This window comes from Ranitomeya variabilis, chromosome 3, assembly GCF_051348905.1.
Source record: "Ranitomeya variabilis isolate aRanVar5 chromosome 3, aRanVar5.hap1, whole genome shotgun sequence".
Lineage (NCBI taxonomy): Eukaryota > Metazoa > Chordata > Amphibia > Anura > Dendrobatidae > Ranitomeya > Ranitomeya variabilis.
Window position 1 is genome coordinate 739366146 of NC_135234.1, and position 22419 is coordinate 739388564.

The 22419-nt window shown below is 45.7% G+C and overlaps 1 protein-coding gene across 3 annotated transcripts in view; it reads left to right on the top strand.

Annotated features, from left to right (window-relative positions):
* The window catches only part of ARHGAP42 (Rho GTPase activating protein 42), a 326179-nt gene that overhangs the window by 181171 nt on the left and 122589 nt on the right, over nt 1-22419 (top strand). For all 3 annotated transcript variants that reach the window (XM_077298474.1, XM_077298472.1, XM_077298473.1), the window contains exon 5: nt 330-431. In XM_077298474.1, the coding sequence (XP_077154589.1) occupies nt 330-431 (102 nt within the window). The remainder of the gene's footprint in view (nt 1-329; nt 432-22419) is intronic.

Sequence of the window (22419 nt, forward strand, 5' to 3'; positions counted from 1 at the left end):
GCGCTCCCCCCGTGAGCGCGGCCGATCGCATATGACGTACTATCGCGTCACTGAGAATTAAGTCCCAGGTCACCTCGACGGGATAGTACGTCATATGGGATTAAGGGGTTAAACCACAGATCCCAGCATGCCTTGTAGATTTGTAAGGGCATACAGAGACTATGGGAATGCTGATGTCTTTGCATCTACGACAGAGCACATTAATAGATGTTGTCTCATATCACCTTGTATGTTGGCTTTAGTGGACCTTGAGGAAGGCACGCTAAGCTTGTTAGTCGGTAATTACTTTTGCATGCCAAATGTTAATGTTTTGACTTTCATGTTTTTAGGAAGGAAAGAAGAAGTTTGACAAAGAGAGTGAGAAATATTATTCAATTTTAGAGAAACACTTGAATTTGTCATCGAAGAAGAAAGAGGCGCATTTACAAGAGGTACATTGTTCTTCATTTTCTCCTCATCTTGGCAAAGACTTCAAATACACATTTCCTAGGTTTAATCATGTGTCTATGTCCACGACATCATTGTGTAGTTGAGAACTGGAAAAATGCTATCTGGGCTGATGGGAGTACAAGAGATGTGTGGTAATGTTTCTTTCCGTCAAGCCATAATTACATGGTCGATGAATGGCTAAAAAGACGATGACTACTGGGAAGGGATGAAAGGTACAATTTTATATAGACGAGTATAATTACACTAGTGGTTATCAAATACGGTAACTAATGTCTCCATTAGACTGACTTACAAATAATTTCACTTTCACCATTTTTTTACATAAAAAAAACCTTATACAAGGTTTGAAAAACAGCAAAGAAAAACCTTGAAGTTTTGGTAAAGTACTGGTGTCATCTAAAAAAATGTAAATTAGGAGGAGTTTCAGAAAGACAACCCATGTTCATGTGCCGTCTTAGGGCATATGTGATATGCAGAAATAGTGCTAACTGTTGTTGCTTCAAAAGCATCCAGCAACTAGAGGGGTTAACACAGTCACAGGAGACAGGGAGTGGTTAGCAGAGCCCCAGGGGGATTGTGGGAAACTTGTTTACCATTCTGGCTGGCCACAGCCAAAGGAATCAGTGGTGTGTTTCTGTGATCTCTCTCACAGAAGTTTAGGCAAGTGAACCATAGGGATACTGGATTCATGTACAGAGTGGAGTTGGGCTACCCCTATACTGCTAGTTGAAGTCTAACAGGAGCGGAAAGATAAGGACTGAAAGAAATTGTGTACAGGGATAATCTTCCTCAGCAAACCTCCCTCCTTCCTCCATTAGGCTACTTTCACACTGGCGTTAACTGCATTACGTCGCAATGCGTCGTTTTGCCGAAAAAACGCATCCTGCAAAAGTGCTTGCAGGATGTGTTTTTTCTGCATTGACTAACATTAGCGACGCATTTGCGACGCAATGACACACGTCGCAACCGTCGTGCGACGGTTGCGCTGTGTTGTGGCGGACCGCCGGGAGCAAAAAACGTTACATGTAACGTTTTTTGCTCCCGACGGTCCGCTTTTTCCGACCGCGCATGCGCGTCCGGAACTCCGCCCCCACCTCCCCGCACTTCCCCGCACCTCACAATGGGGCAGCGCATGCGCTGGAAAAATGCATCCCCTGCCCCCGTTGTGCGGCGGAGACAACGCTAGTAGAGCACCCCCACACCGCCGCAGGGCCGAGGGATACCCGGAGCCGGGCCTCTGGGAGTCTCTGTTCAGTTCTGGGGATGTCACGGTGGCTAGGCCCGGTCTGTGGCCCTGTCTGTCAGCGGGGGACGTCCGGTAGAATAAGTGGTGGTGTAACGGTGCAATTGTGAGGTGCAGGTCGCGGTAAATAACGAGGACACCAGGTTGCAGTCTCTTTACCTCTTTACTGAAGATCTCTGAGTCCTCAGTCCAGGATACGGTTTACCAGGCTGCGCAAGTCCGGCCGGTCCAATGGCACCTCCAGAGTTCTCTTCACAGGTGGAGATCTGTGCCTTCCTGCTTGCGCTATGTGTTGTGGTCCTTCCCTGCTGTGCTTACGGAAAGTCCCCACAACTGTTGTGTCTGTTTCTTAAGTTCCCTCACAACTCGACTAGATGATGTTCTGCTAATCCTCCGTCCCTCCCTGAGGTTCGGGTAGGAACGGCACCCGTTTGACGGGTAGGCTCGGAGCTCTTCCGGGACCCTAGAGACGCCCCTCTCCACAAGTTGCCCCCCAAGACTTCATAGGTGATTTGAGTTAGACAGCCCGCCTGAGACTGACTGTCCTGCCGCTGTTTAGAGTATTGCTTGAAGCTGGATATTATGATACTCTCTCGGCGTTCCGGCCACCGGTTGTGCGCCTCAGTAGAATGTTGCCTCGGTCTTACAGCACGACTCCTACTGGTAATCTCCTATCGCTTTGATCTCGTTTCTCACTCAGCACAATCTATCTCTTTTCTAATCCTTTCTTGGGCACCGCCACTACCCAGAGCAGGCACGGTCCTGTTACGTTCGTTCTCGTTGCCAAGCCTCTGTCAGGATCCCACCCCTAACAGAGAAACTACTGTCTCTTCCCCTACAACACCCTCTGCCACAAGGTGTTGCCTGGTTCCAACCCAGTCAGCTTTTTTTCTAACTTCCTGCCTGACCCCCAGTTTACCCACTATGGTGGGGAGTGGCCTAATGAATAGCACCCTTAGCTCTCCCCGGAGGCCCGGCTGTGAAATGTATTGGTGACTGTGATACCTGATTAGATGAACTCCTTCAGTGCCATCAGACGCACCATAGCTCCCCATAGTGGCGGAGCCACAGTACTGCAACGACCAGGACTCTGGGGCGCTGCACTAGCGTCGGGAACCTCGGCCCGACACACCACGACGGGCCGAGCCCGATGCTAGTGTGAAAGTAGCCTTACACTGTGCTGGAAGGAATGCTGTGTACTCCTGTGCTTTTGTAAAGAGTCTTGATCTGTGCTATCTAAGGAGACTGTTAATCAATGTGCTTCTAAGAAGCAGCTGCCCTGTTTATGAAGACTGTGCTTAAGAGACTTGAATTGCACTGAATGTGCTGTGACATTAAACTACACTGTTAATGTTCATGAAGACTCAATCAGTTGTATATGTGTGAGCAAGTGGATCCATCTTGTGCCTGAGGAAGCTGAAGTGCATGGTCGCCCTGAGTAACGGTTCCCCCAGAGTTCCAAAGAATTCAATGGACCTGTTCCACCCCTATCTGAACCTAGCGGTGTGCATGTAACATTGGTGGCCCGTATGGGGAATTCTAAGCGGGAATTGGCATGCAGAGGGAAAAGAGGCAAAATGACTGGAAAATATAGCAGCACAGCACCTCAACTCAACTCTGCTACACCAGTTAAAGAGGACCAGCCCTAAAGAAAACTCACAGCAATTGATGTGGAAATACAAATGGACAGGATCAGTGAACTGCTTCTTCAGTTAACATTAGTGTTGAGCAATACCTTCCAATACTTGAAAGTATCGGTATCGGATAGTATCGGCCGATATCCGAAAAATATCGGATATCGCCGGTACCGATACCCGATACCAATACAAGTCAATGGGACACAAGTATCGGAAGGTATCCTGGATGGTTCCCAGGGTCTGAAGGAGAGGAAACTCTCCTTCAGGCCCTGGGATCCATATTCATGTGTAAAATAAAGAATAAATATAAAAAATAGGGATATACTCACCCTTGGACGCGCCCTGGTAGTAACCGCTGTAACCGGCTGCCTCAGTTCCTAAGAATGAGCGCATGAAGGACCTTCGATGACGTCGCGGCTTGTGATTGGTCGCGTGAGCACTCATGTGACCGCTCACGCGACCAATCACAAGGCCCGACGTCATCGAAGGTCTTTCACCCCTGCATTCTTAGGAACGGAGGCACTTCTAAGAGCAGGGGCCGCCGGACGGGTGAGTATATCAATATTTTTTATTTTTATTATTTATTTTATACATGAATATGGATCCCAGGGCCTGAAGGAGAGTCTCACACAAAAATATCGGAACTCGGTATCGGAATTCCGATACCACAAGTATCGGCCGATACCCGATACTTGCGGTATCGGAATGTTCAACACTAGTTAACATGTGAAGAATTGAGAACAGTAGCAGAACATACACTCACTGGCCACTTTATTAGCTACACCATGCTAGTAACGGGTTGGACCCCCTTTTGCCTTCAGAACTGCCTCAATTCTTCGTGGCATAGATTCAACAAGGTGCTGGAAGCATTCCTCAGAGATTTTGGTCCATATTGACATGATGGCATCACACAGTTGCCGCAAATTTGTCGGCTGCACATCCCTGATGCGAATCTCCCGTTCCACCACATCCCAAAGATTTCATGTTGTTTACGCCAAATTCTGACCCTACCATCCGAATGTCGCAGCAGAAATCGAGACTCATCAGACCAAGCAACGTTTTTCCAATCTTCTACTGTCCAATTTCGATGAGCTTGTGCAAATTGTAGCCTCAGTTTCCTGTTCTTAGCTGAAAGGAGTGGTACCCGGTGTGGTCTTCTGCTGCTGTAGCCCATCTGCCTCAAAGTTCGACGCACTGTGCGTTCAGAGATGCTCTTAGGCCTACCTTGGTTGTAACGGGTGTCGATTTGAGTCACTGTTGCCTTTCTATCAGCTCGAACCAGTCTGCCCATTCTCCTCTGACCTCTGGCATCAACAAGGCATTTCCGCCCACAGAACTGCCGCTCACTGGATTTTTTTTCTTTTTCGGACCATTCTCTGTAAACCCTAGAGATGGTTGTGCGTGAAAATCCCAGTAGATCAGCAGTTTCTGAAATACTCAGACCAGCCCTTCTGGCACCAACAACCATGCCACGTTCAAAGGCACTCAAATCACCTTTCTTCCCCATACTGATGCTCGGTTTGAACTGCAGGAGATTGTCTTGACCATGTCTACATGCCTAAATGCACTGAGTTGCCGCCATGTGCTTGGCTGATTAGAAATTAAGTGTTAACAAGAAGTTGGACAGGTGTACCTAATAAAGTGGCCAGTGAGTGTATAAAGATGTCAGAAGAACAGATCTCTAAAGCATGCTCCCGCAGACAACTTGTAGCTGCCATTAATACATAGATGGATGAGCTGGGGGAGAAAGAAGCTGAAGATGTCATGAGGACATTCCTCCAGGAGCTAACACAGTTTCTAACCGGGTTGAAGTTGGAAGATGGAGGAGTAGCACCAATTACCAAAAGCGGGAATCTCCTTCCACCGACAGAACTGCAGGAATTGAAAGAACAATTCAAAGCCTTAGAAACAGCCCTGCAGAAATCTACCCAACCCTCTGAACGTGTGACGGACTCTGACAGAACCTTTAACCTGCTTGGGTTTGATAAGTCGGGAAAACGGTACTCTCCAACACTACAAATCACCATAAGGAATGAATTAAAAATCCTGGGACAGATTGGAGAGTGTGAGCAGAAAGAAAAACTGTCTTATATGAACTTGTTGCACCAGATCGATGCAGGATTATTGAAAAGCTGCCAGCCAGATGAGATCATTGAGGGGGTGGTGAAAGCGATCAACCCAGGACTGAACCTCTGCAGTATGCTAGAGATGAAAAGTCAATTGACCCTACCACAGTTGAAGATGATTTTAAAAGGACACTATAAAGAAGAGAGTCCTTCAGAATTATTCCACCGACTCATTAACATCTCACAGAACAATAATGAATGACCCCAAAGTTTCTTGTTCAGAGCGATTGAACTTTAGGATAGACTGTTGTTCGCAGAGATGCAGAGATGTAGCGGCGGCGGCGAAGTTTGATGCTGGGCTAGTCCAGAAGAAGTTCTTGAGATCATTGGGAACAGGCTTAATCAGCAAAGATATTAAGTTACAGCTGAAACAGTACCTAGAAGATCCTGGCATTCAGGACGAAGTCCTTATTGAAAAAATGAATGAGGCAGCTAGTTTGGAGTCAGAGAGCGAACAGAAGTTAAAGAAGGGCTCGGCTCCTAAAACCACCAGAATGAGTCAGCTGAAGTTGGAGACCCCCGGTTGCCAGTCCAAAGATCATGATGAAGACCCTCCAGTACCACCGCTGAGAGTGAACCTTAAACCACCAACAAAAGGGAGCACAGCCAGAGCTGACTGGGAAGAAGTAATGGGAGAACTGCGAGCTGAGCTGATGGAGGTGAAAGAGTTGATTCTTTCCAGGCCAGAATCTATATCTCTCAGACACAGGAGTGGGTTCCAAAACAGAAGATACCCGGCTTGTGAGGCGTGCAGTTCATCAAATCAGAGGATGGAATGTGTCCACTGTTTAAGATGTGGTGAGTAGGGTTGAGCGACCTTTACTTTTATAGGGTCGGGTTTCACGAAAACCCGACTTTTTCAAAAGTCGGGTCGAGTGAAATCGGCCGATCCTATAAAAAAGTCGGGGTCGGCCGAAACTCGAAACCCAATGCAGTGCATTGGGTTTCCAATGGTTCCCAGGGTCTGAAGGAGCGGAAACTCTCCTTCAGGCCCTGGGATCCATATTTAAGTGTAAAATAAAGAATTAAAATAAAAAATATCGCTATACTTACACTCTGACGGGCCCTGGTACTAACCGGGAACCTTCCTTCCTTAGAATCAGCCTTCCAAGACCTTGCGGTGACGTCGCGGTGACGTCGCGGCTTGTGATTGGTCGCGCGGCCCCCATGTGACCGCTCGCGCGACCAATCACAAGCCGCGACGTCAACGTGACGTCACCGAAGGCCCTGGAAGGGCTGATTCTTAGGAAGGAAGGCTGCCGGAGCGAAGCCGAGGGTGAGTATATTCCTATTAGGTATATACTCACCCTCGGACACGCCCTGCTTCTTTCCGACAGCCTTCCTTCCTAAGAATCAGCCCTTCCAGGGCCTTCGGTGACGTCACGGTGACGTCGCGGCTTGTGATTGGTCGCGCGAGCGGTCACATGGGGGCTGCGCGACCAATCACAAGCCGCGACATCACCGCGACGTCACCGCAAGGTCCTGGAAGGCTGATTCTAAGGAAGGAAGGTTCCCGGTTAGTACCAGGGCCCGTCAGAGGGTAAGTATGGCGATATTTTTTATTTTAATTCTTTATTTTACACTTAAATCTGAATTCCGATACCAATTCCCGATATCTTAAACATATCGGGAATCGGTATCGGAATTCCGATTCCAGATTCAGAAGATCGCCGACCTCATGGCCGACCCCACACAGGGGTCGGGTCGGGTTTCATGAAACCCGACTTTGCCAAAAGTCGGCGACTTCTGAAAATTGCCGACCCGTTTCGCTCAACCCTAGTGGTGAGGAGGGACATTATGCCAAGGAATGCCAATGGTCACGGTCACGGGTTAAAAGACAGGAGGTTGCCATTGCACCACTGGTAACTGCAGCACAGAGGAGGCCCCAGAAGCAAATCCAAATCCCACCAACCTCCAGAACTGCGCATGAGGTAAAACATCTGCGTAAGCACTATCCCCAAGTGTGTTCCTGTCTACAACAGCTGCAAGAGACACAGGGGCATTGGTCACTTAATGCCCAGTGCGAAGGCCTAACGTTATACTCCTGAAAGGAGGATTCCTCTGTCAGTAAAGATAGCCTCATCAGCCTAATCGGTCAAAGGTGCTATATAAGGTGCCACCTAGATGGACTCCTGGTAAAAGCACTGTGGGACACAGGAGCCCAAGCGAGCCTTTTAAATGAAGAATGGAGAAGGCGCCACCTGCCACATACCTGCCTTTGGTCATCAAAGGATCTCTTAGGACCAGTGGAACTCCATGGCAAAGCCGTCAACCAGACCGAGATTCCTTTTATGGGCTGGGTGGAAGTGACTTTCCAACTCAGGGCCACGAAGAACAGCAACACCATGAAGCTTTTGGTACCTTTTCTCGTGACCAAAGATCAGAATGTAAGAAAAAAACGTGTGCACTACTGTATGTATGGTGCTAAGGTAGGTTCCCACACCTTAATATAATCAAGAAAAAACCTAGCACTCAACTTGATGCGTTTGTGAAATTTTATTTGTAGTACCCAACAAACGTTTCGGTCCCTCATACGGACCTTCATCAGTTACTACAGGTGAAAAAAACCAAAATGACAATATAACAAATAATGTGAACAACAAAAGTATATACAAAAATTGTAGATGAGACATAGTACAGCATCTATGTGGTCACGGGTCGCATGAGTAGGCGTATAGACATGCTGAAGAGAGACCAACGATATATAGAGGCATTTATCAGTCCATGTAATAATAGAAGGTGAAGATGTGAAACACGTACCGTACTTAACTGTGGCTTGGGCATAAAGAGACAAAAGAGTCTCAGGGCACATATATACGCAGCGCCTATGGGTCACATAAAGGTGAATTAGGAACGTGACTTAAAGGTGCTTAGGTGTGAGGAATAACCAGAGTGAGTACCTTACCAAAGCGCTAGGCTGGTGTGAATACTATGGACAAAAGAGAGCAAACATTGGATGAGCGCTAAAACAAAGGAGCTGAACAAGGGTGGTGTGGAACCGCTCAAGAGCTAATTACCTGTTGGAGACCTGGCGAAATGTGCAGTGATCAGACGCGGTGTCCGCCGCTGGTCTGATGTGGGGGTGTACTGACCGCTGTTAAATAAGCCCGGGGAATGTCCTGATAGTGTTCTGCTCCAATCCAAACGGCGCTCGTAAAACCGGAAGTGACCTCATACTGAGGAAGTGTCCATCAGAGCCAAGTGCGTGGCTGTGCAGCCTGTTGTGCCTGCATGTGAAGGGCCGGCGGAAGTGACGTGCCGCAGTGTCCCTGTGCAAGGGAACATACTGCGGTCAAATAGGTTCCGCTGGTTAGAAACGGCCGATAGTACCGACGTGACTGGAGAGAAGGGGCGGTGCCTAAATGGAGATCCAGTGAGTGGAGACGGGACTCCGCTGTACATGCCATATTCAGTGCTGGATTCAGCCATGCGTGTGCTAGAGGTGGTAAAAGAGCTTGATCCAGTGCGGTCATAGGGTGGTAGAAGTGACTTCAATACAGACGGCTCTAATAATAGACAGAGATATGGTTTAAAGATATGGCACATATGACACGTAAATACAAGTATATAACAGTACAAACACTGTCTGTGAGAGAGCTACTAGGTAATATGGAATAATGGTACACATGATAAATACTGTCAACATGTAATATGTAAAGGGTAAAACCATAGAAAGCAGTCACTGGAAGCAAAGTAAAACATCAAATGTATATGGTTACCAACCCCTATCGTAGAGACCACTCATGTCCGCTAGATTGTGGATAGAATGATGTTATACAAGACACTGACATAGAGCTAATTATCATAAAAATGAGGCCAGGTCGTATTCCCTATTGAGACCCAAGGGGTGAAGGGTCTCCAAAGTATGGATCCAAAAGGCCTCTCTACGCTTTAAGCGAGCTACCCGATCTCCACCTCGTCTCATAGGGGGGATGTGTTCAATCACCTGGAATCGTAATTGTGAGACGTTGTGACCCTGAGTGTTGAAATGTGACGGAATGGGTAGTAGAAGTTGTTTACAGCGAACTGTGGATTTGTGTTTGGAAATCCGATCGCGTATAGATTGTGTGGTCTCTCCTATGTATAGGAGGCCACATGGGCATTTAATCAGGTAAACCACCCATGAGGAGGTACAAGTGAAATAATCTGGAATGTGAAATATTTTCCCAGAGCGAGGATGATGAAAAGTGGAACCCTTGAGGACATTATGACATTGTGAGCAGTTAAGGCACGGAAATGTTCCTGTGCGGGGATTCTGTAGGAAGCGTTGTTTAGGGGATAGTTTGTTTGATCCCACATCTGCCCTAACTAATGTGTCCTTTAGATTAGGAGGGCGCTTAAAGCAAGGAAGGAATGGATTATTGAATTCCTGAACATTAGGGTAGGCCTCTGTTAGTAGATGCCAGTGTCAAGATCAGAATGTGGCAGAGGATGCTATCCTGGGTTATAATGTAATTAATGAGGTCATCACAAAACACAACTCAGGGAACACTGATGGTGGATGCAATTGCCACATCGTTCACCATACCCAACACTGGCAGAAAACGTGATTCATAGAGTAAAGAAAGCACATAATACAATGGACCTGAAAGAAGTCAAGGTGGGCCTGCGCCCAACCATCATCCCTGCAAACCAAATGGTGGGAGTGAGGTGTGGAGTCCAGATGGAACCGAGAAGAAAAGTCCAGAAGAAACTGTTCATGCCAAAAGACTCCTCTGAACTTCCAGAAGGCCTAATTCAAGGTTAGACTGTGGTTATGATTCCTACTGGTGGGTTTGCCTGAGTGACCGTGCCGGTGATGAATACCACAAAACACAAAATTAGACTGGATCCAAAGACTGTGTTAGGTCAAATTGAAACCATCAAAGCGGTATATCCAGCCAGTGTGAGACCCGCCCAGTGGTCTACCATGAATTCAGTCCCCCCACCAAGGAACAAGAGTTGCCAAACTACTATGTATCGGGCTCCTAGAAGCGAAGAAAAACCAAAACCAAAACAAGGATCCCTAAAATTTTACTTTTAATAGAACAATTTAAAAGTAGACTTTATTTGTCAATGGATATTTAAAATGTAAGAAGGCATCTAATGTACCTAAACCACCCTGTGTCATACACTAATGAACCCTACCTGACAGTGGAGGTAGGCACCCTACTTTACCGCGGTAGGCGCCCCCACTCCTCGAAGGCTCACCCTGTTGTTGCCCTAAGAGCTCCCTACAATAAAGGAAACCTGTTAAGTACTACACCAGATCACTATAGTGACACCTACCTAACAGTGGAGGTAGGCACCCTAAGTTGTTAAGGTAGGAACCCCCCACTCAACGGTGGCTGACCCTAGGGTCCCTTACTCACCCTCAACTCAGGAGAGATAAAAGATGAATGTCCCAATACACCACAGGTACCCGTAAAGAGGTAAAAAACAGAAAAAACTGGAAAAAATAATCAGAAAAAATTATCAAAACTTATACAAAAATAATACAAGTACTCTTCAGAATACTGTAACCCAGAGGAATAAATTGTAGAATACTCTGGTTAAATGAACAGTAGACTGACTAGTCCCATAAAGAATCACGGGTAACCAGAGTGTAATAATACACATTAATCCGAATAGATGATTATATGTACTTCTAGCACAAAAATACCTTACAACGTGCAAATGTAAAATATGCTATCAGCAATCCTCTATTAGTCTAAAGAGGTATATCCTCATCTTGCAATATAGTGCTCAAAGATGAAAAAACTGGACACTATATAACACTACAGTCTCTATTGGACTGATAGTCCACAGGCTCAATACCCGGCAACTAATATGCCAAAGCAAGACAAAGGTACAAATCATTAGGAGAGAAGACCTACAGATAGTAGGGACATATTGCCAGTCACTCATGGTTGGCACTTAAATAGGAAAATTAACCCAGCTCACTTTCACCAATATCTATAAGGACTCAATCGTCCTGCTGATATAAACAAACAAGAGCAATTGCACAAAGTATACTTATCAGCACGCTGGGAACTCCCATCTTGTTCGTCCCACTACTGCCCCAGATAGCGGGGGTTCATCAGGGGTAGCACAGCCACATATAACGATGAAAAAATAGAGGAGCTGTAAGGATAACAAGTAAGTTATCCTTACAGCTTTGGCATATTAGTTGCCGGGTATTGAGCCTGTGGACTATCAGTCCAATAGAGATTATTACACTCTGGTTACCCGTGATTCTTTATGGGACTAGTCAGTCTACTGTTTATTTAACCAGAGTATTCTACAATTTATTCCTCTGGGTTACAGTATTCTGAAGAGTACTTGTATTATTTTTGTATAAGTTTTGATAATTTTTTCTGATTATTTTTTCCAGTTTTTTCTGTTTTTTACCTCTTTACGGGTACCTGTGGTGTATTGGGACATTCATCTTTTATCTCTCCTGAGTTCAGGGTGAGTAAGGGACCCTAGGGTCAGCCACCGTTGAGTGGGGGCGCCTACCGTAACAACTTAGGGTGCCTACCTCCACTGTTAGGTAGGTGTCACTATAGTGATCTGGTGTAGTACTTAACAGGTTTCCTTTATTGTAGGGAGCTCTTAGGGCAACAACAGGGTGAGCCTTCGAGGAGTGGGGGCGCCTACCGCGGTAAAGTAGGGTGCCTACCTCCACTGTCAGGTAGGGTTCATTAGTGTATGACACAGGGTGGTTTAGGTACATTAGATGCCTTCTTACATTTTAAATATCCATTGACAAATAAAGTCTACTTTTAAATTGTTCTATTAAAAGTTAAATTTTAGGGATCCTTGTTTTGGTTTTGGTTTTTCTTCTGAACAAGAGTTGCCCAGGGGAGGAAATTGCACAACCCACCTCAGGACCCTGGGATGCCCAGTACCCCTGGAACACTTGTGTGCTGAAGATCTAGCGGTAGCAAAACAGATGCTGAGAGAAGAGTGTCATGCACTCTCTAAAGATGACTCTGATATAGGCTCTATTCCTTTGTTGCAGTTGAAAATTAATTTGAGAGACACGACACCAGTAACCAAAAGTTACAGGTCGGTGCCAAAACCATTACACCGTGAAGTGAAAGAGTATTTACAAGATCTAATCAACAGAGGTTGGGTCCAAAAGTCAAAGTCATCTTATTTATCTCCTATTGTCTGTGTTCGGAAGAAGAATGGTACGTTGAGACTATTCTGTGATTACCGGGAACTAAACCGAAAGTCAGTACCTGATCAACACCGGATACCAAAGATCCAAGATATGCTGGATAGCCTCTCAGGAAGTACCTGGTTCTCTGTCCTCGATCAGGGTAAGACATACCACCAAGGGTTTGTCGAGGAGTCCAGTAGACCCTTGACAGCATTCATCACACCATGGGGATTATACGAGTGGATCCGCATACCGTTTGGGCTCAGTTCAGCTCCAGCAGAATTCCAGAGGAACATGAAGACATGTTTAGTAGAATTGAGGGACGATATCTGTCAGCTGTACTTGGATGACAATGTGGTACACAGCAAAACCTTCCAAGAGCATGTTGAGCATGTGAGGACTGTACTTCAGCGATATCAATAACACGGAGTTAAGTTGACCCCAAAGAAGTGTGAACTGTTCAAAAGGCAAGTCTGATTTTTAGGGAAAATTGTGTCCGGAGAAGAGTTCCAAAGAATTCATGAGACCTGTTCCGCCCCTATCTGAACCTAGCGGCATGCATGTAACACATATGAATGTCAGAGCAGGATCCATTTTACTGATATTCCAAAACCATCTATTAGCTGAAGGGTTCAGAAGTATTTGTCCCTTGTTCACATCTTATCTGAATGTTTGGTGCTTGCACCAGGAGAGCTGGCAGAGCATACTTTTAATGGAACCGTACTCCCCTATTTAGGCCGGCGTCACACTCAGCGTAAGACAATACGGTCCATTTTTTACGGCCGTAATACAGAGAAATGTTCCCAAAATATTGATCCGTATGTCGTCCGTAGGCAGGGTGTGTCAGCGTATTTTGCGCATGGCATCCTCCGTATGTAATCCGTATGGCATCCGTACTGCGATATTTTCTCGCAGGCTTGCAAAACCGACATCTAATGGATTTATGTGCTCAAATGTCCATTAAAACATATATACAGTATATATATATATATATATATATATATATATATATATGTCATTGAGACACATATATATATATTCTGTATTTATATTTAATTCAGTACGATATATGTGAAAAGCCGGTAATTCAATTGCCGGCTTTTCATTTCTCCTGCACAAACCCGACATATGAGACATGGTTTACATACAGTAAACCATCTCATATCCCCTTTTTTTTTGCATATTCCACACTACTAATGTTAGTAGTGTGTATGTGCAAAATTTTGGCGCTGTAGCTGCTAAAATAAAGGGTTAAATGGCAGAAAAAATTGGCGTGGGCTCCCGCGCAATTTTCTCCGCCAGAGTGGTAAAGCCAGTGACTGAGGGCAGATATTAATAGCCAGGAGAGGGTCCATGGTTATTGGCCCCCCCTGGCTAAAACATCTGCCCCCAGCCACCCCAGAAAAGGCACATCTGGAAGATGCGCCTATTCTGGCACTTGGCCACTCTCTTCCCACTCTCGTGTAGCGGTGGGATATGGGGTAATGAAGGGTTAATGTCACCTTGCTATTGTAAGGTGACATTAAGCCAGATTAATAATGGAGAGGTTATTAATATCTGCCCTCAGTCACTGGCTTTACCACTCTGGCAGAGAAAATTGCGCGGGAGCCCACGCCAATTTTTTCCGCCATTTAACCCTTTATTTTAGCAGCTACAGCGCCCAAATTTTGCACATACGCACTACTAACATTAGTAGTGTGGAATATGCAAAAAAAAGGGATATGAGATGGTTTACTGTATGTAACCATGTCTCATATCCTGTCAGGTTTGTGAAGGAGAAATGAAAAGCCGGCAATTGAATTACCGGCTTTTCACTAACACCGCTGCGTATTTCTCGCAAGTCACACTGCTGGTCCGTGTGGAATCCCTATTTTTCTCGCCCCTATAGACTTTCATTGGCGTATTTTTTGCGCAATACGCTGACAAACGCAGCATGCTGCGATTTTGTACAGCCGTAGAAAGCCGTATAATACGGATGCGTTATATACGGCTGATAGGACCTGACCCATTGGGAATAATTGGGCCATTTGTTAGGCGTGTTTTACGGACGTATTTTATGCGCTCATACGTCCGTAAAACTCGCTAGTGTGACGGTGGCCTTACATGTTGTGTCTTTTCGGCCTCTATAAGGTGGGACTTTACATCGTGACCATCAGATGACTATATAGGCGGAGTCTTCCAGCAAGGGTTTGAATTAGGGGAATACTTCTGACCAATGGCATAACTAAATACTGATAGGCCCCGGTGCAAAATTTGGACCTGGGCCCCAGGACATGATGGTCAGATGTATGGGCACTTGTAGCATTCTAGATACTATAAAGACATGCTTGTTCGCTCCCCATGTGGTAATGTCCTCTATCCTGGTATAATATTTTAATTTTGGTATTATGTCTCCCATCATTATATAATATCCCCCATGCTGGTATAATGTCCCCATCCTGGCATAATATCCCCATTATGGTATAATAGTCCTGTCCTGGTATAATGTCCCCATCCTGGTATAATAGCTCCATTATGTTATGATGTCCCCTATCCTGGTATGATGTCCCTATCCTGGTATAATGTCCCCATTCTGGTCTAATGCCCCCATCCTGGTACAGTGTCTCCCATCCTGGGTATCTTCTGTTCTTCTCCAGAGCATTTTAGAAACGAACAATAAATTATTCTTACCTTCCTTCACTTCCACGACATGTGGTATCCTTCTCCATAACTGGTGCAGAGGCCGGCAGCTGATGTTTGTGTGCAGGCATGGGCAGCATATGACGTCACTGTCATGCGTCACCTTTCACTGGCAAGCAGGCATCTGCTGCAGCTCCTGGCTTACAGTGTGTATTGCAGCACAGGGAGCCGGCCGGTGAGTCTCTGCGCCGCAATACAGTTCAGCTGAATGTGCAACTGAGGACACACATCCAGGTGAAATTGGCATAAACGGGCCCCCTACTGCACTACCTGGACACGTTCACACCCTCTGCTACAATGATCATTATGTCCCTGTTTCTGACGTTGCCTCTGATGTACGGTTCTGTAGAAATGTGTAGGGATCTTCAGGAAAATCTGGAAAAATAATCATAGAGACTGATCCTTTTTATACCAAGACATCTATTTGATAAGTTTTGGATAGCAGGGGTGATAACCTAAGGAAACATTCCTGTAACTTCCCTTCCCCTTTCCTCTGGTTATTGGAGTTTGTTCAGCGGGAAAGCGGCAACAATCTGTGATTGGGAATTTGGGTGATAACATGAAGAAAAGTTCCTGGAACCCCCTGAGGTCATCGGAGACTATACAGAGTGGGAGTTAACAGTGACTGGCTTTGATTTTTCTTCCTGATCTGAAAAATTGCTCGAGCCACAGCAAGTGGGAATGTTCTGCATACATTCTTGGCAGTGAAACGGTGGTGTTAGAATGTTTACATGAACACACTTGATTATTTCTGTTTATTATTCATTTCTTAATATTTCCTTACAGCTTTACGTCCCTACATGGTTGAAAGATCCTCCCAGATGAAGCTTGTGAAGTGCATACTAATATTTAGAGGGGTTTTCCATTTTCAAGTTCTGTCCCAAGCTGCAGGTTGCTAAAAAAAAAATCTGCTTTACTTGGCCCTCCTGGTTTCTGTAGATGGTCTTCAACGCTGACGTCATTCCGACAGCACTGCAGCCAATCACTGATCTCAGGTTCTCTCTCTGAGTTCAGTGGCTGAACTTTTCTCAAACCAAAAACTACCGTATTTAACCACCTGCTTGTGCAGTGTCGACTATTAATTAATCCCTGCCACTCTTTACTTGTTTTGCAAATACTAACCACTGCAGCCAATCACAGGGCTCTGCTGTTTTGAATCAAAGGATTGGCTGCAGTGGCCATGTGGATGTACCGCCAGTCGAAAAGTCAATAAAGACCAACAGGAAATCCTGGAACATTGGCGCTGGGGCAGAGGGGTCTTCACAGGGGGAGTGTAGGGTTTGGTTTTTTTTATGGGCAGTTTGAACGGCAACATTCTCTATAAAATGGTGAATTTCAGACTAATATTTTTTCAGACTAATTATTAGTTTCTAATATGATTATGTATGATACTTTTTTCCCATTAACGTGAGTTTCCTAGCCTACACCACACCAAGCTGTGTAGTCTCCGGACATGAAACATAAACAATGGGAACCAGAAGCTACACAGAATATTGGAACAAGTAGTTCTCCTTCAGTATTTGTCATTTTTTTTATTGTTTGTTTGGTGTCAGATCTTAGAATTGTCATAACAGCGTTGTATTTCCTGCATCCTCAGGAGCGAGCGTAGCGCGGATACAAGCTGCGGGATTTAGCCTAAATAACAGACATGAATGAGTGGATGAGTAGTTTGGCTCTGCTTCTCTAAACGTACATGTCATTTCCAAATGTGGCCACCTGCCCAGCAAAGTGGAGCGATTGCTTGTGGTCTGACATCCATGCCAAATATACAATGATTTATGCTTAGTTTGTTGAACGCCGGCCCTGCCATCAGCACATAGATTAATTCTTGCAATAATGGATGTAATGTTCAGCATAATCCAATACAAGACAGTAAGGCTGTGTGCACACGTCGCGTTTTTGCCGTACAGATTTGTCACAAAATCTGAAGGAGCGTTTGCAATCCTGGTAATTGTAGTTGGGGTTGATGTCAGCTGTGAATTGTCCAGAAATACGTCTGACATCAAGCCCTGATGCTAGTCTTATCAGACACTCCCATTACTAACCCAGTAATAAAAAGGAAACACATGCAAAAGAATACTTTATTGAAATAAACACTCTCCCTGGTTTTCACCACTTCATAAAACAAAATCCCACACAGGTCCGACATAGTCCAGCGAATCTGTCGAAGTCCATTGAATCTGTCGTAGTCCAACAATTGTGTATTAGTCCAGCGAATCTGTCGTAGTCCAACGAATGTGTCGTCCCACGAATGTGTCGTAGTTCAACAAATGTGTCGTAGTCCAACGAATGTGTCGTATTACAACGAATCTGTCGTACTCCATCGAATCTGTCATAGTCCAATGAATCTGTGGTAGCCCGGCGAATCTGTCGTAGCCCAGCAAATCTGTCGTAGCCCAGCAAATCTGTCGTAGCCCAGCAAATCTGTCGTAGCCCAGCAAATCTGTCGTAGCCCAGCAAATCTGTCGTAGTCCAACGAATCTGTCGTAGCCCAGCGAATCTGTCGCAGTGCACCAAATCAGGTGAACAAAGCCTAAGAAGCCTCGTTCTGACGTTCTATAGGATTCGCAAACAGCCACTTCTGGGTCACAGTACGCTGTGCGATACCCGACATCTCTGAAGAATGGTCACGTCAAGTCTGTGATGTCACTGCTCTTCAGACATTCTGGGTCACTTACTCGGCTGCTTACTGTAGATTTTATAGTATCAGTTTTATCAGCTAGAGATTATCGCTAGAGGAGTAATAAATCTGCTACCATGTAGCCCTCCATATTCATGAGCTCCCACCACTGATTGGCCGCTTTCTGCCTATGGACAGTGTACACAGAAAGCAGCCATTTAGTTGTGTGGATGGGGTTATACAGAGCTCAGCATTCAGAGAACTGCTAGATCTGCAGCAGAGAAGTCAGGGATTTTATCAAATCTTTAGTAAGTGACATTATTCTGCAGTTTTATCAGATGGGGTAGCAAAAACTTGGTGACCATTACCTTTAAGAAACTTTGTATACAGTAAGTCAATAGCACAAGCGAATATAGCAAACTTTGTAATATCTTATTATGGAAAAACACTTCTCCCATCACCGGCCTCTCTCCCCATATCTAAAACTAACCTGTTACTCTCAGGGCAGGTCCAGATGACCGTTTTCTCTCCATCCAAGAAAATCAATCCAGTAATGCTGCTCAGCTTGCTCAGAGTGGGATCTGCTTTTCTCGGATGTGGAGAGCGAGAAAATAGGAGTAAAGCGGATGATTGACCTGGTGATGGGAATGACACAAAGACAATTCTGCTACTTTCTAGTAATTGTTTTATCTCACCTGAGAGCTGGATTCACTGTTACACTGCTCAGTACTGCTGAATATTGTGCTCCATGCTGCTGTCTCTGGTGGAGTGCTACAGAGCAGGATCGCTTTCATTATGTGTGCAGCGTATAAGAGACAACAGCAGCCGTCTCCACCTATTCTGGAGATGAACTTAGGAAAAACTGACTGTTTGCTTCCGAGTCTGCAGAGGGATAAACTAGTGAAAAATGTATGATATAAGTCACCTGAAATGACACATATACTTTAAAAATACCAAATCTATGCAGATGATGCCATAGGCTAATTGCAACTCAAATAATTGGGCTATAGTTACACGCACATTTATTTTTTCTGCAGTAAAAATGCGCTCAAATCACCAGTTTTTCTGTATTGATAAAGAGTTTTTGCAACATTTTTTTTTTGTTCCAATTACATGTGTTTTTTGTCTAAAGTACATGTTTCTAGAAGTTTTTTTCACCAAAAATGCTGTGAAAATTCCAAGAAAATATTTGTTTCAGTTTTTTTGCATAATTTTTTTCACCCTCTCATTGTTTTTTATGGATGGAAATACCCCCCCCCCCCCCCAAACAAAAAAAAAAGCTGCAAAAACAGAAATAATTTACTTGTCGCAGATTTAAAAAAAAAAACTAAAAAACATTGTAGTTCTCAAATTCAGTCATGGAAAAAAAAAATGTGTGAGTGAGATTTCCAAAATCTCACTGTAAAAAGTAACTTTTAATTTGCAGGCAAAGAACACAGCAAATACCCAATGTGTGAACATAGCCTTACGTTTTAGGGTTTGCAGCCGAAAAATCTGATCTATTGGAAGGAAAAACACTACATAAAGTCCGTGCATTTTTATGTTTGTTTTTTTTATGCTTTTTTCCCATTCATTAGAATGGGTGAAAAATGAAGCAAAAATGCTGAACGAATTGACATGCTGCAGATATGAAACTGCTTCAAATCTTCAAGGAAAAATATATGTAACGATGTAATGTATCTTATTGACTTTGCATTTTTCATTGCAAAAACGCCACGTGTGTACATAGCCTTAGCGCTACAATCCACTAGTGCCAACTACTGATCCCCCATGGAATCGGGTATATAGCATTACTGCTCCCGCGGATTTCTTTTCGAGGACTGTTTAAAGACGTCTTGTCATCTGAACCTTGTAAATATTGCACATACGGTTTACTGTTTATATACTCGAGTATAAGCCGAGATTTTCAGCCCAAATTTTTGGGCTGAAAGTGCCCCTCTCGGCTTATACTCGAGTCATGATCGGTGGTGGGGTCGGCGGGTGAGGACTGTCATATACTTACCTGCTTCCGGGGCTCCTGGTGCCCCCCCTGCACGTCCCACTGTCTCCGGGTGCTGCAGCTCTTCCCCTGAGCGGTCACGTGGGACCGCTCATTAGAGAAATGAATAGGCTGCTCCACCTCCCATAGGGGCGGAGCCGCATAATTCATTTCTCTAATGAAGCGGTGCCGGTGACCGCTAACAGAGAAAGAGGCTGCGGCACCGAAGACAGGCAGGGGGAAGGAGCGGGACGCCGGGAGCAGGTAAGTATGTCATATTCACCTGTCCTCGTTCCACACGCCGGGCGTCGCGCCATCTTCCCGGCGTCTCTCTGCACTGACTGTGCAGGTCAGAGGGCGCGATGACGCATATAGTGTGCACGCCGCCCTCTGCCTGATCAGTCAGTGCGGAGAGACGCCGGGAAGATGGCGCCGAGGAGCTGCAAGCAAGACAGGTGAGTATGTGTTTTTTTTTTTTTATTGCAGCAGCAGCACAGATTTATGTGGAGCATCTATGGGGCAATGGTGCAGAGCACTATATGGCAGAGCTATGGGGCAACGGTGCAGAGCACTATATATATGGCATAGCTATGGGGCAACGGTGCAGAGCACTATATGGCATAGCTATGGGGCAACGGTGCAGAGCACTATATGGCAAAGCTATGGGGCAACGGTGCAGAGCACTATATGGCACAGCTATGGGGCAACGGTGCAGAGCACTATATGGCACAGCTATGGGGCAACGGTGCAGAGCACTATATGGCACAGCTATGGGGCAACGGTGCAGAGCACTATATGGCACAGCTATGGGGCAACGGTGCAGAGCACTATATATATGGCACAGCTATGGGGCAACGGTGCAGAGCACTATATGGCACAGCTATGGGGCAACGGTGCAGAGCACTATATGGCACAGCTATGGGGCAACGGTGCAGAGCACTATATATATGGCACAGCTATGGGGCAACTGTGCAGAGCACTATATATATGGCACAGCTATGGGGCAACGGTGCAGAGCACTATATGGCACAGCTATGGGGCAACGGTGCAGAGCACTATATATATGGCATAGCTATGGGGCAACGGTGCAGAGCACTATATGGCATAGCTATGGGGCAACGGTGCAGAGCACTATATGGCAAAGCTATGGGGCAATGGTGCAGAGCACTATATGGCACAGCTATGGGGCAACGGTGCAGAGCACTATATGGCACAGCTATGGGGCAACGGTGCAGAGCACTATATGGCACAGCTATGGGGCAACGGTGCAGAGCACTATATGGCACAGCTATGGGGCAACGGTGCAGAGCACTATATGGCACAGCTATGGGGCAACGGTGCAGAGCACTATATATATGGCACAGCTATGGGGCAACGGTGCAGAGCACTATATGGCACAGCTATGGGGCAACGGTGCAGAGCACTATATGGCACAGCTATGGGGCAACGGTGCAGAGCACTATATATATGGCACAGCTATGGGGCAACGGTGCAGAGCACTATATATATGGCACAGCTATGGGGCAACGGTGCAGAGCACTATATATATGGCACAGCTATGGGGCAACGGTGCAGAGCACTATATGGCACAGCTATGGGGCAACGGTGCAGAGCACTATATGGCACAGCTATGGGGCAACGGTGCAGAGCACTATATGGCACAGCTATGGGGCAACGGTGCAGAGCACTATATGGCACAGCTATGGGGCAACGGTGCAGAACACTATATGGCACAGCTATGGGGCAATGGTGCAGAGCACTATATGGCAGAGCTATAGGGCAATAATGGTGCAGAGCACTATATGGCACAGCTATGGGGCAACGGTGCAGAGCACTATATGGCAGAGCTATGGAGCAACGGTGCAGAGCACTATATGGCACAGCTATGGGGCAACGGTGCAGAACACTATATGGCACAGCTATGGGGCAACGGTGCAGAGCATTATATATATGGCAGAGCTATAGGGCAATAATGGTGCAGAGCACTATATGGCACAGCTATGGGGCAACGGTGCAGAGCACTATATGGCAGAGCTATGGAGCAACGGTGCAGAACACTATATGGCACAGCTATGGGGCAATGGTGCAGAGCACTATATGGCAGAGCTATGGGGCAACGGTGCAGAGCATTATATATATGGCACAGCTTTATGTGGAGCATCTATGGGGCAACGGTGCAGAGCATTGTATATATGGCACAGCTTTATGTGGAGCATCTATGGGGCAACGGTGCAGAGCATTGTATATATGGCACAGCTTTATGTGGAGCATCTATGGGGCAACGGTGCAGAGCATTGTATATATGGCACAGCTTTATGTGGAGCATCTATGGGGCAACGGTGCAGAGCATTGTATATATGGCACAGCTTTATGTGGAGTTTCTATGGGGCCATAATGAACGGTGCAGAGCATTATATATGGCACAGCTTTATGTGGAGTATCTATGGGGCCATAATGAACGGTGCAGAGCATTATATGTGGCACAGCTTTATGTGGAGCATCTATGGGGCCATAATGAATGGTATGGAGTATATATTTCTAATTTTGAAATTCACCGGTA